Source organism: Oncorhynchus clarkii, chromosome 6 (genome assembly GCF_045791955.1).
Source record: "Oncorhynchus clarkii lewisi isolate Uvic-CL-2024 chromosome 6, UVic_Ocla_1.0, whole genome shotgun sequence".
Classification (NCBI taxonomy): Eukaryota; Metazoa; Chordata; class Actinopteri; order Salmoniformes; family Salmonidae; genus Oncorhynchus; species Oncorhynchus clarkii.
The window spans coordinates 27,354,087-27,370,318 of record NC_092152.1 but is presented as its reverse complement, the minus strand read 5'-3'; the positions used below and the strand labels follow the sequence as shown (position 1 = coordinate 27,370,318).

The 16,232-nt window shown below is 42.8% G+C and overlaps 1 protein-coding gene across 1 annotated transcript in view; it reads right to left on the bottom strand.

Moving 5' to 3' along the window:
* Positions 1–4,305: 4,305 nt before the first annotated feature.
* LOC139410888 (mitoferrin-1-like) overlaps positions 4,306–16,232 on the bottom strand; it is a 34,995-nt gene continuing 23,068 nt past the window's right edge. The window contains exons 2-4 of the mRNA XM_071156525.1: positions 10,232–10,460; positions 9,950–10,006; positions 4,306–9,807 (exon numbers count right to left, since the gene is read on the bottom strand). Of these exons, the coding sequence (XP_071012626.1) occupies positions 9,275–9,807; positions 9,950–10,006; positions 10,232–10,460 (819 nt within the window). The 3' untranslated portion in view covers positions 4,306–9,274. The remainder of the gene's footprint in view (positions 9,808–9,949; positions 10,007–10,231; positions 10,461–16,232) is intronic.

The following is a 16,232-nucleotide window of genomic DNA, read 5'->3' as shown; positions in this document are numbered from 1 at the left end:
GGTCAGAGGCCGCATTACCAGGCAGTAATGCAACAGTGATAGGCCTGATCACCGACAACGACGAGACAGCTCTCGATGTTGCAGCTGTAGAACCTTTTGGGGATCTCAGGACCCATGCCAAATCGTTTTAATTTCCTGAGGGGGAATAGGCTTTGTCGTGCCCTCTTCACGACTGTCTTGGTGTGTTTGGACCACTCTAGTTTGTTGTTGATGTGGACACCAAGGAACTTGAAGCTCTCAACCTGCTCCACTACAGCCCGGTCGATGAAAATGGGGGCGTGCTCGGTCCTCCTTTTCCTGTAGTCCACAATAATCTCCTTAGTCTTGGTTACGTTGAGGGATAGGTTGTTATTCTGGCACCACCCAGCCAGGTCTCTGACTTCCTCCCTATAGGCTGTCTCGTCGTTGTCGGTGATCAGGCCTATCACTGTCGTGTCGTCTGCAAACTTAATGATGGTGTTGGAGTCGTGCCTGGCCATGCAGTCGTGGGTGAACAGGGAGTACAGGAGGGGACTGATCACGCACCCCTAGGGAGCTCCAGTGTTGAGGATCAGCATGGCAGATGTGTTGCTACCTCCCCTCACCACCTGGGGGCGGCCCGTCAAGAAGTCCAGGATCCAGTTGCAGAGGGAGGTGTTTAGTCCCAGGATCCTTAGCTTAGCGATGAGCTTTGAGGGTACTATGGTGTTGAACGCTGAGCTGTAGTCAATGAATAGCATTCTCACATAAGTGTTCCTTTTGTCCAGGTGGGAAAGGGCAATGTGGAGTGCAATAGAGATTGCATCATCTGTGGATCTGTTTGGGCGGTATGCAAATTGGAGTGGGTCTAGGGTTTCTGAGAAAATGGTGTTGATGTGAGCCATTACCAACCTTTCAAAGCACTTCATGGCTCCAGACGTGAGTACTACGGATCTGTAGTCATTTAGGCAGGATGCCTTTGTGTTCTTGGGCACAGGGACTATGGTGGTCTGCTTGAAACATGTTGGTATTACAGACTTAAATCAGGGACATGTGAAAAATGTGAAAATGTGATTACTCAGAACTGCCATTACTCACCTCAGATTAGACAAAGCGTTTTTCTACAAGGCGTTGGACGGGAGGGATATGCTAAAGACACCTGACCAGGCCCAGATCCGTCATTCGCTGGAGAAAGAAACTGAGATTTCACGGAAAAAGATCAAGGTGCCTTGTGAGGATCAGGCGACGTGTGGCTAATCTGCCTTTGCCTTCCGTCCTGCTAGCTACCGTTCAATCGCTGGAAAATAAATGGGGCGAACTGAAAGCACGTATATCCTACCAACAGGATATTAAAAACGGTAATATCTTATGTTTCACCGAGTCGTGGTTGAACGACAAAATACAGCTGGTGGTTATACACTATCGGCAGGATAGAACAGCAGACTCTGGTAAGACACGAGGGGGGGGGGGGGGGGGGGGGGGGCTATGCATATATGTAAACAACAACTGGTGCACGATATCTGAGGAAGTCTCAAGGTTTTGAGTATCTCTAGACCACACTATCTACCTAGAGAGTTTGCCTGTATATCTTTATCTACATACCACGACAGACCGAGGCTGGCACTAAAACCGCACTCAATGAGCTGTATACTGCCATAAGCAAACAAGAAAACGCTCATCCAGAGGCGGCGCTCCTAGTGGCCGGGGACTTCAGTACAGGGAAATTTAAATCAGTTTTACCTAATTTCTATCAGCATGTTAAATGCGCAACCAGAGGGGGAAAAAAATCAAGACCACCTTTACTCCACACACAGAGACGTGTACAAAGCTCTCCCTTGCCCTCCATTTGGCAAATCTGACCATACGAATATCCTCCTGATTCCTGCTTACAAGCAAAAATTAAAGCAGGAAGCACCAGTGACTCGGTCTATAAAAAAGTGGTCAGATGAAGCAGATGCTAAACTACAGGACTGTTTTGCTAGCACACACTGAAATATGTTCTGGGATTCTTCCGATGGCATTGAGGAGTACACCACATCAATAAGTACGTCAAAGACATCATCCCCACAGTGACTGTACGTACATACCCCAACCAGAAGCCATGGATTACAGGCAACATTCCCACTGAGCTAAAGGGTAAAGCTGACACTTTCAAGGAGCGGGACTCTTACAAGAAATCCCGCTATGCCCCCCGACAAACGATCAAACTGGCAAAGCATCAATACAGGACTAAAATCTAATCCTATTACACCATCTCCGACGCTCGGCTTGCAAACTATTGGCAAGGCTTGCAAACTATTACAGACTACAAAAGGGAAGCACAGCCGAGAGCTGCCCAGTGACACAAGCCTACCAGACGAGCTAAATAACTTCTATGCTCGCGTCGAGACAAGTAACACTGAAACATGCATGAAAGCATCAGCTGGTCCGGACGGCTGTGTGACCACGCTCTCCACAGCCGATGTGAGTAAGACCGTCAAACAGGTCAACATTCACAAGGTTGCAAGGCCAGACGGATTACCAGGAATTGTACTCCGAGCATGCGCTGACCAACTGTCAAGTGTCTTCACTGACATTTTCAACATCTCCCTGTCTGAGTCCATAATACCAACATAATTCAAGCAGACTACCATAGTCCCTGTGCCCAAGAACACAAAGGTAACCTGCCTAAATGACTACAGACCCGTAGCACTCACATCTGTAGCCATGGTAAGCTCACAACACCATTATCCCAGAAACCCTAGACCCACTCCAATTTTCATAACGCACCATCAGATCCACAGATGATGCAATCTCTATTGCACTCCACACTGCCCTTTCCCACCTGGACAAATGGAACACCTGTGTGAGAATGCTATTCATTGACTACAGCTCAACACCATAGTGCCCTCAAAGCTCATCACGAAGCTAAGGACCCTGGGACTAAATCCCTCCCTCTGCAACTGGATCCTGGACTTCGACGGGCCGCCCCCAGGTGAAGGGTAGGTAACAACACATCTGCCACGTTGATCCTCAACACGGGGGCCGATCAGGGGTGCATGCTCAGTTCCCTCCTGTACTCCCTGTTCACTCATGACTGCACGGCCAGGTCAGAGACTCATGACTGCCGGGTCAGAGACCTGACCGTGTGGTGCAAGGACAACAACCTCAACGTGATCAAGACAAAGGACATGATTGTGGACTATCCTGATGGTTGCATCACTGCCTGGTATGGCAACTGCTCGGCCTCCGACCGCAAGGCACTACAGAGGGTAGTGTGTATGGCCCAGTACATCACCGGGGCCAAGCTTCCTGCCTGCCAAGCTTCTATACCAGGCAGTGTCAGAGGAAGGCCCTAAAAATTGTCAGATTCCAGCCACCCTAGTCATAGACTGTTCTCTCTGCTACCACACGGCAAGCGGTACCGGAGCGCCAAGTCTAGGTCCAAGAGGCTTCTAAACAGCTTCTACTCCAAGCCATAAGACTCCTGAACAGCTAATCAAATGGATACCCAGACTATTCTCATCTCATCCCCCCCCCCATTTTACACTGCTGCTGCTACTCTGTTATCTATACATAGTTACTCAATAATAACTCTACCTACAGGTACATTTTACCTCAATAGCGGTGCCCCCGCACACTCTCTGTACCAGTATGCCCTGCTATTGTTATTTACTGCTGCTCTTTAATTACGTTATTCTTATCTCTTACCTTTATTTATTTTTCTTAAATCTGCATTGTTGGTTAATAAGGGCTGGTAAGTAAGCATTTCACAGTAAGGTCTACACCTGTTGTATTCAGCGCATGTGACAAATACAATTTTATTTATATGAAGTAGTAGTAAAATCCCAAACAGAAAAATGAATGGTGAAATAACAATTGTAACCATTACTGGATTTTACCGCTAGGTTATAAAGATAGGACACATACAGTGGTACTCAATTTGGAAAGGACAAGCTCTGGTCTATCTTGGATATAGGCCAACAACTCTAGCAGTGCCCTCATGAGTGCAGGCTGGATTAAGGAGGCTATCCATGAGATTAATTTACAACTATAGTGCCCTCTATTGGTTCTAATGCAACAAAGTTTAAGGTAGACTGATCAGTTTACTTAAGATTGAGCCCTCAGTGATACTCCTTTACATCATTGTCAACAAAAATAATAGGTTTATCCAATAAACACAGCATTGACCACTTGCATTTTATTTGAGCTCCAGTGTTACATACTGTAGCAGCATAACCACCTTCATTTTAACATTTGCATGTTCTTTCCCCCCCCAAATCTAAAATTGTACTGTAGATGGCACTCTAGTCATATTTCCCAGTTTCCCCCCTTGTTTTGTTGTGTGCAAAAAAAGCAGCAACAATGTTACATGATGAAGATACCTGGATACGATTTTAATTTCCCAATCTCCATTGATATATATAAATCACTTAATGTACATTGTTGAAATGATCTTACGGTCAAGTTAGACAAGCTAGATAATTAAGCAAGGTTTTTTCTTTAAGTATTTTTCCTTATATTTCCAGAGCTGTAATGCAATGTAATATTCTGTGGATATTTTATCAGAAGCTAAAAAAAAAGTACTTCAGACTGAATCTGTGAACAATATTAATCAAATGTTTCCAGTCTTGAATTATCAACCAACCCATCTTTTTCCTAAAAAGAATATCAGTCCTGCTAAACATTTAACAATGTATGAGAGCAGTGTTATTGAAGAGGGGTTAAAAGGCCTGGTGAGTGCTTTTTAATGCAATGAATTCCATCAACTGAATGACAAGCATTTAAGCATAAGATTAATACAAATTGAATAATTGAAAATGAAGTCAGAACAGAAATTGCATGTTCTGCATTTGAATAACAGGCAAGATCCACACCGAGCTAAAAAGGCTAGAGCTGCCGCTTCCAAGGAGCAGGACACTAATCTGGACGCTTATAAGAAATCCCGGGATATTCTTGTTACTTAAAAAAAATAAAAATAACTTTAGTTTATTTAGTAAACATTTTCTTAACTCCATTTCTTGAACTGCATTGTTGGTTAAGCGCTTGTAAGTAAGAATTTCACAGTAAGATCTACACCGGTTGTATTTGGTGCATGTGACAAATAACATTTGATTTGTACAGAATCATACATGACAATTCTTGAATTCACTTTTCAAAAATATGAACCAACAATACGCCATAAACTAACATCAAATGAATGAACCTTCAGCTGTCCAATAGTTGTAAAAAAGCTTGAATTTAATCAACCTAGATGTGTTGCATATTTGTTTACATTTATATAAACAATAGCTGTGATATTTAGCAAAAACATAGGTGTAATTCTATAAAACACACACAGAAAAGGCTCAAATTAAGAGTAACAATTTAAATTTAAAAAATGGTAATGTACTGTGCAAACTTCTCTCTACCACTGTTTACCTGGTCGTCCCAGTTTAGACTAAAATATCCCATACCACCAAACACTTCAGCCTCCACAGATACAGTACATTTGGAGAAGAAATTATCATATCGCTACCCTTCATAAAAATGCTGAGGCACCCACAGATACTTTTCAAACATAAGGCAATAAGCCTCAAGACAGCTAAATTACAAGCTTTAATTAAGAAATCCAAAGAAAAAGATGCTAAAGATATTTTGGCTGGAGATTATGCGTGGAATTAAAGGACTGCCAATAAGCAGTACTTTAATTTATTATTATTTCACAGGTAGGTTCACCGCTAACTTAAAAAATACAGGTTTGCGAGTGGAAGCAAACAATGCATTATATTTAGGATTTTTTAACAAGGAATGAATTAGCCTACATTTGAGGGACTGTGATCTTTGGAGATCTCATAGAACTTTATACTTCACTGGTGAATGAAAATAAAACAAGCATTTATTTAAAAACAAACAAATCTCGCAGCTTTTTGGTTACAGCAATGTGTGGATAAATGTCTCGTCTTGGAGCAGAAAACACTGAGCCAAGATGCTGGGAAGATGGAGAGCATGGTTCATGGCTAAAATATGCCAGAGAACAAACAGCTCATCTGGTCAACTATTAGTACTGGTCTCACTGTCACAGACAGAATCCAATGCTTAGGGGCTTGCCTACAAATATTTTTTTAAAGCTTATTCTCTTAAACATAGAAGATTGTTATACAATTTACACTAACACTCTTGATCATTGTGCGTGATTCCAGTGCATAGGCCTACTACCGTACTCAAACAAGACTAATATTTGGGCCGTTACGTTGAGGGATTCCAGTAACCTCAGGAAAAGGAGGCCGACTCACTTCACTGTGTGGTTAAAATAAATTACTGAAACTAAACTACTGCAGTCTTGAGTATGGGAGGTACGGAGTAGAGGTCGACCGATTAATCGGAATAGCCGATTAATTAGGGACGATTTCAAGTTCTCATAATCGGAAATCTGTATTTTTGGGCGCCGATTTGCCGATTATTATTAATTTTTTACACCTTTATTTAACTAGGCAATTCAGTTAAGAACACATTCATATTTTCAATGACGGCCTAGGAACAGTGGGTTAACTGCCTTGTTCAGGGGCAGAACGACAGATTTTCACCTTGTCAGCTCGGGGGATTCAATCTTGCAACCTTAACTAGTCCAACGCAATAACGACCTGCCTCTCTCTCGTTACACTCCACAAGGAGTTACGCGAATGCAGTAAGCCAAGGTAAGTTGCTAGTTAGCATTAAACTTATCATATAAAAAACAATCATCACTAGTTAACTACACATGGTTGATGATATTACTAGATATTATCTAGCGTGTCCTGCGTTGCATATAATCTGACTGAGCATACAAGTATCTAAGTATCTGACTGAGCGGTGGTAGGCAGAAGCAGGCGCGTAAACATTAATTCAAACAGCACTTTTGTGCGTTTTGCCAGCAGCTATTCGTTGTGCGTCAAGCATTGCGCTGTTTATGACTTCAAGCCTATCAACTCCCGAGATGAGGCTCCTGTAACCAAAGTGAAATGGCTAGCTAGTTAGGGCGCGCTAATTGTCGTTGTGTTGCTGGTTCGAGCGAGGAGAGGGACGGAAGCTGTACTGTTACACTGGCAATACTAAAGTGCCTATAAGAACATCCAATAGTCAAAGGTTAATGAAATACAAATGGTAGAGGGAAATAGTCCTATAATTCCTATAATAACTACAACCTAAAACTTCTTACCTGGGAATATTGAAGACTCATGTTAAAAGGAACCACCAGCTTTCATATGTTCTCATGTTCTGAGCAAGGAACTGAAACGTTAGCTTTCTTACATGGAACATATTGCACTTTTACTTTCTTCTCCAACACGGTTTTTGCATTATTTAAACCAAATTGAAAATGTTTCATTATTTACTAGAGGCTAAATTGATTTTATTGATGTATTATATTAAGTTAAAATAAGTGTTCATTCAGTATTGTTGTAATTGTCATTATTACAAATAAATAAATCAAATCGTCCGATTAATCGGTATCGACTTTTATGGTCCTCCAATAATCAGTATCGTCGTTGAAATCGACCTCTAGTACGGAGGTTTGAATGAAGACCAATCTAAAGTGAAAATATCCAACATTTGGGGGTTGAGCCAATTTCTAACACAGAATAGAAAATATCCCTAATCTTGAAAGGTTCAGCTCAGACTACAGCCACATTGCATGATGCCAACCTTCTGACCAAGGAAAAATAACAATATGGTACTATTTCAGTACATCTGGTTTTGACACGGTGGTTTCTTGCTATGATTGATCAAATCTGGCTTCCAGAGTTAACATTTAAAAGACCATTTGAGATGCAAACCACAGAATGATTAGCCCTTTTAATGGCAAACAATGATTATGATCATGGAAATAATGATCAGTCCAATCTATTTCTATTTAGGACCTGAACAACACAAAAAGCTTAGCTTGTAGCGGACTTCATTACTAAAGAGGCACTTTGAAAGCGCAATTGTTCTGTGTTTACTGTGCAGCGAGACTCAGGAATGTGTTCAAACAGTCCTTTATAAATACACAAGAAAAGAAAATCAAGCAAAAAGCCACGTGTCTCTTCTGAATTCATAAAATACAAGCACTGAAAAGTACATTTAAAAAAAGTGTTCCCCATATCAGATCTATACCGAACAAAAATATAAACGCAACATGTAAAGTGCTGGTCCTCTGTTACATGAGCTGAAATAAAACATCCCATTTTTTCCCCCCATATGCACGAAAAAGCACAAATGTGCACAAATCTCTTTCCATCCCTGTTAGTGAACATTTCTCCTTTGCTAAAATAATCCATCCACCTGACAGGTGTGGCATTTCAAGAAGCTGATTAATCGGCATGATCATTAAAAGGTGCACATTGTGCTGGGGACAATAAAGGGTCATACAACACAATGCCACAGATGTCTCAAGTTGAGGGAGCATGCAATTGGCATGCTGACTGAAGAAATGTCCACCAGGACTGTTGCCAGAGATTTGCATGTTAATGTCTCTAACATAAGCCGCCTCCAACGACGTTTTAGAGAATTTGGCAGTACGCAAACCGGCCTCACAAACGCAGACCACGTGCAACCACGCCAGCCCAGGACCTCCACATCTGGCTTCTTCACCTGCAGCATTGTCTGAGACCAGCCACCCGGACAGCTGATGAAACTGAGTGGTATTTCTGACTGTAATAAAGCCCTTTTGTTGGGAAATACTCATTCTGATTGGCTGGGCCTGGCTCCCCAATGAGTGGGCCTATGCCCTCCCAGGCCCACCAATGGCTGCACCCCTGCCCAGTCATGTGAAATCCATAGATTTGGGCCTAATGAATTTCTTTCAATTGATTGATTTCCTTATATGAACTGTAACTCAGTAAAATCGTTGAAATTGCATTTATATTTTTGTTCAGTATACATACTGTATGAATGCAGCCAAACACAATCACTAGATATAGACAAAGTTGGGAGTGTTGTGTGCGTAGTGAACAGGTGATTTGTGAAAAAAGGGCCTGTTGCCATATGAAGATGCCCTTTTCTCTGCATTAATGGAAAGACAAGCCATCTCTGTGCACTTCCTGTTCATGTAACAGCCTCCACTCCTCTAATGAATGACACTGTACAATGGAAGGGCTTGCTGAGTATGTAAGAAGGGTAAAGAGTGCCACAGTCGACCACTCCCGTAGCAAGTCTTTCAAACTTCCTCCATTGCAGTGACTTCCCTTTGAGAAAACACAGATTATTACACAACAGCACACATATAAATTATGAACACGACATTGTGTACACGATGAGACGTTTGGCATGGATTCCATTGGAGAGCCAGGAGCTTCCAGAATACGTGTGGTGGATGGTCGAACCCGTTCACAGCCCTTCCTCAGACTGGGCCTGCTGTCCCAGCCTCTCCCTCCATCTGCTGCTTGGTCAGGAAGTACTTAAAGAACTCATAGACTGACCAGGCAATTGCAGTGGAGGGCATCTGGTATATGACCCGGGCCTGGATCCCTTTGAAGAAGGCAGCCATGCCGCCAAAGCGATACACTGTCCTGAAGGCATTGGCCATGCCTGTGAGATGACCACTGATGTGCATGGAGCTGAGCGCTACATTCTCCTGTGTGTTGAGCAGGGTCTTACACACATCCAGCGGGGTGGTTATCGCTGCCGACACAGCTCCCGCCGCAGCCCCAGACAGTATGTGGCTGCCGGGGTGGTACTGTCTGTGGGGGTTGAGCCGCTCCTGCATCAGTTCATAGGTCATAAAGTGGACAGCCTGGAAGGGAATGTTCATGGCCAGCTGTGTGCTGTAGCTGCGGTAGAAAGCTGCGAGCCCCTCAGTATGTCGTATAGTCCGAACACAGTCCAACAGGTTCCGGTAGGGAGAGTTGTACATCTGCATCCGCTGTTTCACCACTAAGACACCATCAGGACAGCATCGTCACACAGACAGGGGAACAAAGAAAAGGGGGTTCATATTCTGTCTGTATTCATTTCTAATTGAGAACATCACAGATATCTAAATCGAACACCCCAATGCCCCCTTTCAAAGCCTTACCTTCAGCTGGGTTCATGACTGCGTCATGCAGCACAGTGGCCACACAGCCTGCCAGTCCTAGTTGGGACAGAGTCATCAGTCAGTCAGTCAGGCCTGCACATGTTCACACCCATCAACATACAATACTTCATGTGATACTACATCAATTCTCACCTCAACTGTCTCAAGCCAATTATTTATACTGTACGTTTATCACGACTACCAAAACAATTAACTTCTTTCTGTGCCATGTTCCAGTGGTCAGTGTGAAACATGAGAGTTCCAAGGGAAACAGAACTGTACCATTTGCTATGTGGCTGTTGCCTCCATTCTGAATTACTTCGCTGAGTGTGCACTTGACCCGTTCGTAGCAGGCAAAGTAGAGTGCATGGGCAGGGCCAGCCCCCAGCATGGTGATGTTGAGGCCCCTCAAGGGTCTGAGGAGGCCCTCCGTTTGGATGATCCTTCTTAGGGCCTCGTATACACTGCTGTACTGAGCCTTCGGGTCTGGCTGCAAACTCTGCATCCTGGTCTGGAGAAAGAAGAGGGTCATTTGAAGTGAGAGACCCTAGCTTCTCATGGAAGTGGTTCATACAACCTGGTAAAGCTAAACTGAAGACCGTAGTCAAACCACCACACACTCACCTGGGCTGTCTGTTTCTGAGGTTATTATTTTTCCAGTGATCTGATGTCCTGCCATGTTTCTGTTAATGTCTGTTCTTGGCAGAACTCATGTCCTGGTGTGTTTCTGTCCCAGGCCTGGGGTGGGGGGCTGCGGCAGTTCTTTGTTATACCCTGCCATGCCAAGTTATTTGGACAGCACAAAGAATGTTTTTATTTGGCCTAAAATGTAGGACAGCCCAAAAGACAGGCCATTTATCTTCCTCAGCACATTGCCTTGTGTTTCCGTCCTTTCCCCAAACAATACAATATCAATTACATGTCCTTCAGATACATCTGGAGGCTTGAGGAACTCCTACAACTTAGTTTAAGTTTTTGTCAAATTGAACTAAAACTCTACACGAATCACACACACACATTGTTGAACTCTGCCTCAAGGAGACAATGAATTCTGCATGTGCCCTCAAGACTAGCTTCTGTAGTTGTCTTTAACTTACATGTGATATTACTCATCTTCCATCAATCTCTCAACAACTTTGAAAGGGGGATTCTAATGGGTCGTTCCGTCTCAAAGAGAACAAGAAAGAGGATAGACACATCTCAGATAGAAAAAGATAAGATTAGCATTCCTGCAGCTTTATTTTGTTGAAATATGATTTGATCTAAAAAACAAATTCAGCTAATTGATTGCACCCAAATTGTCCATTTTAATTTATAGGATTCATATATTTAAGAAATATTACACCCAACATCTGATTTGGACTAAACCTTTTTCTAACAATGAGTTAGACATGAGGAATCCAAAGAAATGGTGAAAAGCCACCCACGCCACCCAACAATGAGTATATAGTATCAGTTCTCTATGTCTCACAAGTAGTATGGTGCTGCGGCTCGGAGTATTGTTTCTTCATCCTACAGTGCCTTGCGAAAGTATTCGGCCCCCTTGAACTTTGCGACCTTTTGCCACATTTCAGGCTTCAAACATAAAGATATAAAACTATTTTTTTGTGAAGAATCAACAACAAGTGGGACACAATCATGAAGTGGAACGACATTTATTGGATATTTCAAACTTTTTTAACAAATCAAAAACTGAAAAATTGGGCATGCAAAATTATTCAGCCCCTTTACTTTCAGTGCAGCAAACTCTCTCCAGAAGTTCAGTGAGGATCTCTGAATGATCCAATGTTGACCTAAATGACTAATGATGATAAATACAATCCACCTGTGTGTAATCAAGTCTCCGTATAAATACACCTGCACTGTGATAGTCTCAGAGGTCCGTTAAAAGCGCAGAGAGCATCATGAAGAACAAGGAACACACCAGGCAGGTCCGAGATACTGTTGTGAAGAAGTTTAAAGCCGGATTTGGATACAAAAAGATTGTTTAAACATCCCAAGGAGCACTGTGCAAGCGATAATATTGAAATGGAAGGAGTATCAGACCACTGCAAATCTACCAAGACCTGGCCGTCCCTCTAAACTTTCATACAAGGAGAAGACTGATCAGAGATGCAGCCAAGAGGCCCATGATCACTCTGGATGAACTGCAGAGATCTACAGCTGAGGTGGGAGACTCTGTCCATAGGACAACAATCAGTCGTATATTGCACAAATCTGGCCTTTATGGAAGAGTGGCAAGAAGAAAGCCATTTCTTAAAGATATCCATAAAAAGTGTCGTTTAAAGTTTGCCACAAGCCACCTGGGAGACACACCAAACATGTGGAAGAAGGTGCTCTGGTCAGATGAAACCAAAATTGAACTTTTTGGCAACAATGCAAAACGTTATGGTTGGCGTAAAAGCAACACAGCTGAACACACCATCCCCACTGTAAAACATGGTGGTGGCAGCATCATGGTTTGGGCCTGCTTTTTTTCAGCAGGGACAGGGAAGATGGTTAAAATTGATGGGAAGATGGATGGAGCCAAATACAGGACCATTCTGGAAGAAAACCTGATGGAGTCTGCAAAAGACCTGAGACTGGGACGGAGATTTATCTTCCAACAAGACAATGATCCAAAACATAAAGCAAAATCTACAATGGAATGGTTCAAAAATAAACATATCCAGACCTGAATCCAATCGAGAATCTGTGGAAAGAACTGAAAACTGCTGTTCACAAATGCTCTCCATCCAACCTCACTGAGCTCGAGCTGTTTTGCAAGGAGGAATGGGAAAAAGATTCAGTCTCTCAATGTGCAAAACTGATAGAGACATACCCCAAGCGACTTACAGCTGTAATCGCAGCAAAAGGCGCTACAAAGTATTAACTTAAGGGGGCTGAATAATTTTGCACGCCCAATTTTTCAGTTTTTGATTTGTTAAAAAAGTTTGAAATATCCAATAAATGTCGTTCCACTTCATGATTGTGTCCCACTTGTTGATTCTTCACAAAAAAATACAGTTTTATATCTTTATGTTTGAAGCCTGAAATGTGGCAAAAGGTTGCAAAGTTCAAGGGGGCCGAATACTTTCGCAAGGCACTGTATGTAATCTATTCACACTGAATTTGGTGATGTTTCTCCCCCTGTCCAGAGAAATGTGTCATTGAAGTTGTTAGGTTAATGTCCTATCCTACTTCCTGATATTACCAGGTTCTGAAAACTAGATAGTGCTGTTCCAGGCATTCTTTTTGTTCAGTTAGTATTTGTGGGACAAATCCAATTCAAGTCAATCGTAGCTATATTAGAATTTTCACACTTCATATTGTTTCATATTATGCTGTATCGTCTATTTCGTTGTGTCGCAAATCACACTCTTTAGGGCAATATTTTTTGTCAATTGGATAACACCTTGCGTTCTGAAATTTGCAACACAAACAAACAAACATGAAGGAGAGTGAAAGTGACACAGAGCACGGACACAGGGGGCTCGTACCTAAAAGAGGGGCTACTTCGGTCGCATGGACGTGGTTTGGGTATGAAAAGTCTGACACGGACCAGGAAACCGTCCTCTGCTAAATATGCCGCAGGCCGGTCCCAACAACAGGCTCAAACACCACTAACCTCTTACCACCTACGCAAGAATCATGTGAAACAGTACGGAGAGAGTCTACGGATGAGACCCAAAAAAGTACCGTTGAGTGCTCAAAACAAATCTGACTCAGACGTTGCAAGAGGCTTTTGCCCGCGGCACACCATATGGCAAAGAATCATGAAGATGGAAGGAGATAACAGCTGCCATTACAACTTACATCTGCAAAGACGTGACCCCAATTTACACGGTCGAGAAACAGGGGTTACATGAGCTGGTGCTAACACTCGACCGAAGGTACCAAATTGATGTGTGACACGTATTAAAATAACATGCAAAACAAGTAAGACCCCAATAAATATAGGCCACATATAGGAAAAGGGTGGAATCATATTGCACAGGCTCCAACGCCTGCCGCATGTGGCAGGGGCTACAGTCCATTACGGATTACAAAGGAAAACCCAACAGTGATCTGACCAACGATACTTCTCTACCAGACAAACTCAATGCATTTTATGCACGCTTTGACAACATCGTGCCGGGTGTGAGACCTGTCAACAACCCAGAGGGTTGAGGGAATGTGCTCTCCAAGGTCGACGTGAGAAACATCTTGAATCAGGTCAACACCGGCAAGGCCCGATAGTATTCCAGGGTGCGTTCTCAGAGCATGCGGTGACTTTCAACCTGTTTTAAGATGACCACCAAAATTCCTGTCCAATAATTCTAAAAAGGCACAATGACCACTGCCCTGTAGCACTCACTTCTGTAATTATGAAGTGCTTTGAGAGGATGGTATGGCACATTAACTCCATCTCAGACACCCTAGACCAGTAGTCACCAACCTTTTGAGTCGAGATCACTGAGTCAAAACGCAAGCAGAGATCTACCACTCAGATTTTTTCCAAACATGACTTAAACATATGCTTATGCAACATTAACCAGGTTTCCTCCAGACATGACGCTTGGCATTCAAGCCAAAGAGTTTAATCTTGGTTTCATCAGATCAGAGATTCTTGTTTCTCATGGTCAGAGTCTTTAGGTGCCTTTTGGCAAACTCCATGCGGGCGGTAGTGTGCATTTTACTGGAGGGCTGATTCCGTCTGGCCACCATAAAAAGCCTGATTGGTGGAGCGCTGCAGAGATGGTTGTCCCATCTCCACAGAGGCACTCTGAAGCTCTGTCAGAGTGACCATTGGGTTCTTGGTCACCTCCCTGACCAAGTCCCTTCTCCCCAGATTGCTCTAGGAAGAGTATTGGCACAGAATGATGGAAGGTTACTGCTTTCTTGGGGACCTTCAATGATGCAGAAATGTTTTAGTACCCTTCCCCAGCTCAGTGCCTTGACACAATACTGTCTTTGAGCTTAACGGACAATTCCTTCGACCTCATGGCTTGGTTGTTGCTCTGACATGCACTGTCAACTGTGGGACCTTATATAGACAGGTGTGTGCCTTTCAAAATCATGTCCAATCAATTATACATTTACCACCGGTTGTAAAAACATCAAGGAGGATCAATGGAAACGGGATGCATCGGAGCTCAATTTGGAGTCTCATAGCAAACGATCTGAATACTTATGTACATCATTTCTAAAAACCTGTTTTCACTGTCATTATGGGGAATTGTGTGTAGATTGATGAGAAAAAAACTATTAAATACATTTTAGAGTAAGGCTGTAATGTAACAAAATGTGGAACAAGTCAAGGGGTCTGAATACTTTCCGAATGCACTGTTAGACGTATTTCTTCAGCGTCCTGTTGAAGAGGCGCTGTTGCACCTTCTTCATGCACTGTCTATGTGAAGGGGCCATCAGTGATGGAACTTGAAGCTTTTGACCCTCTCCACTGAGGCCCTGTCGATGAGGGGTGCGTGCTCTCTCTACTGTCTAGTCATTGTTGGTAATCAGGCACATGACTGTTGTGTCATCAGCAAACTTGATGATTGAGTTGGAGATGTGCGTGGCCATGCAGTGTTGAGGATCAGCATGGCGGAGGTGTTTTTGCCTACCTTCACCACTTGGGGTCGGCCCGTCAGGAAGTCCTGGACCCAGTTGCACAGGGAGGTGTTCAGATCCATGGCCCTGAGCTTAGTGATGAGCTTGGGGGGCACTATGCTGTTGAAGGCTTAGCTGTAGTCAATAAAACAGCATTCTTATATACAGTAGGTATTTATCTTGTCCAGTTGGGATAAGAGAGTTTGCAGTGAAATGGCGACTGCATTGTCAGTGGATCTGTTGGGGTTATATGTGAATTGTAGTGGGTCTAGGGCAGGGGTGTCAAAGTCAAATGGACGGAGGGCCAAATAAAAAAATCAGCTACAAGACGAGGGCCGGACTGTTCGAATGTTCATTGAAAAATTTTTAAATGACGCATATAGTCTAGTGAACCTAATTGAACCTACTGAAAACCTAACAAATATATTACAATATGATCAGATAAATAAAGCAATATTTTCTTATGGCTCTGTCAGTAATCTTTAATTTTCAACAGACACAAAAGACAAATTTCCTTTATATAAATATCCCCATAACATGAACATTAAATGAAAGAAACCGGTATTCAAGGCACCATCAGTAGACTATATTTTCTATTTTAGCAAAAGTGGGCTAAATTTACTTCAAAGAAAAAACAATAATAGCAATTTTCTATCATCCACTCAACTGAAATATTTTTAAAATATAATTGGATTGAAATACAAAAAAATAAAGT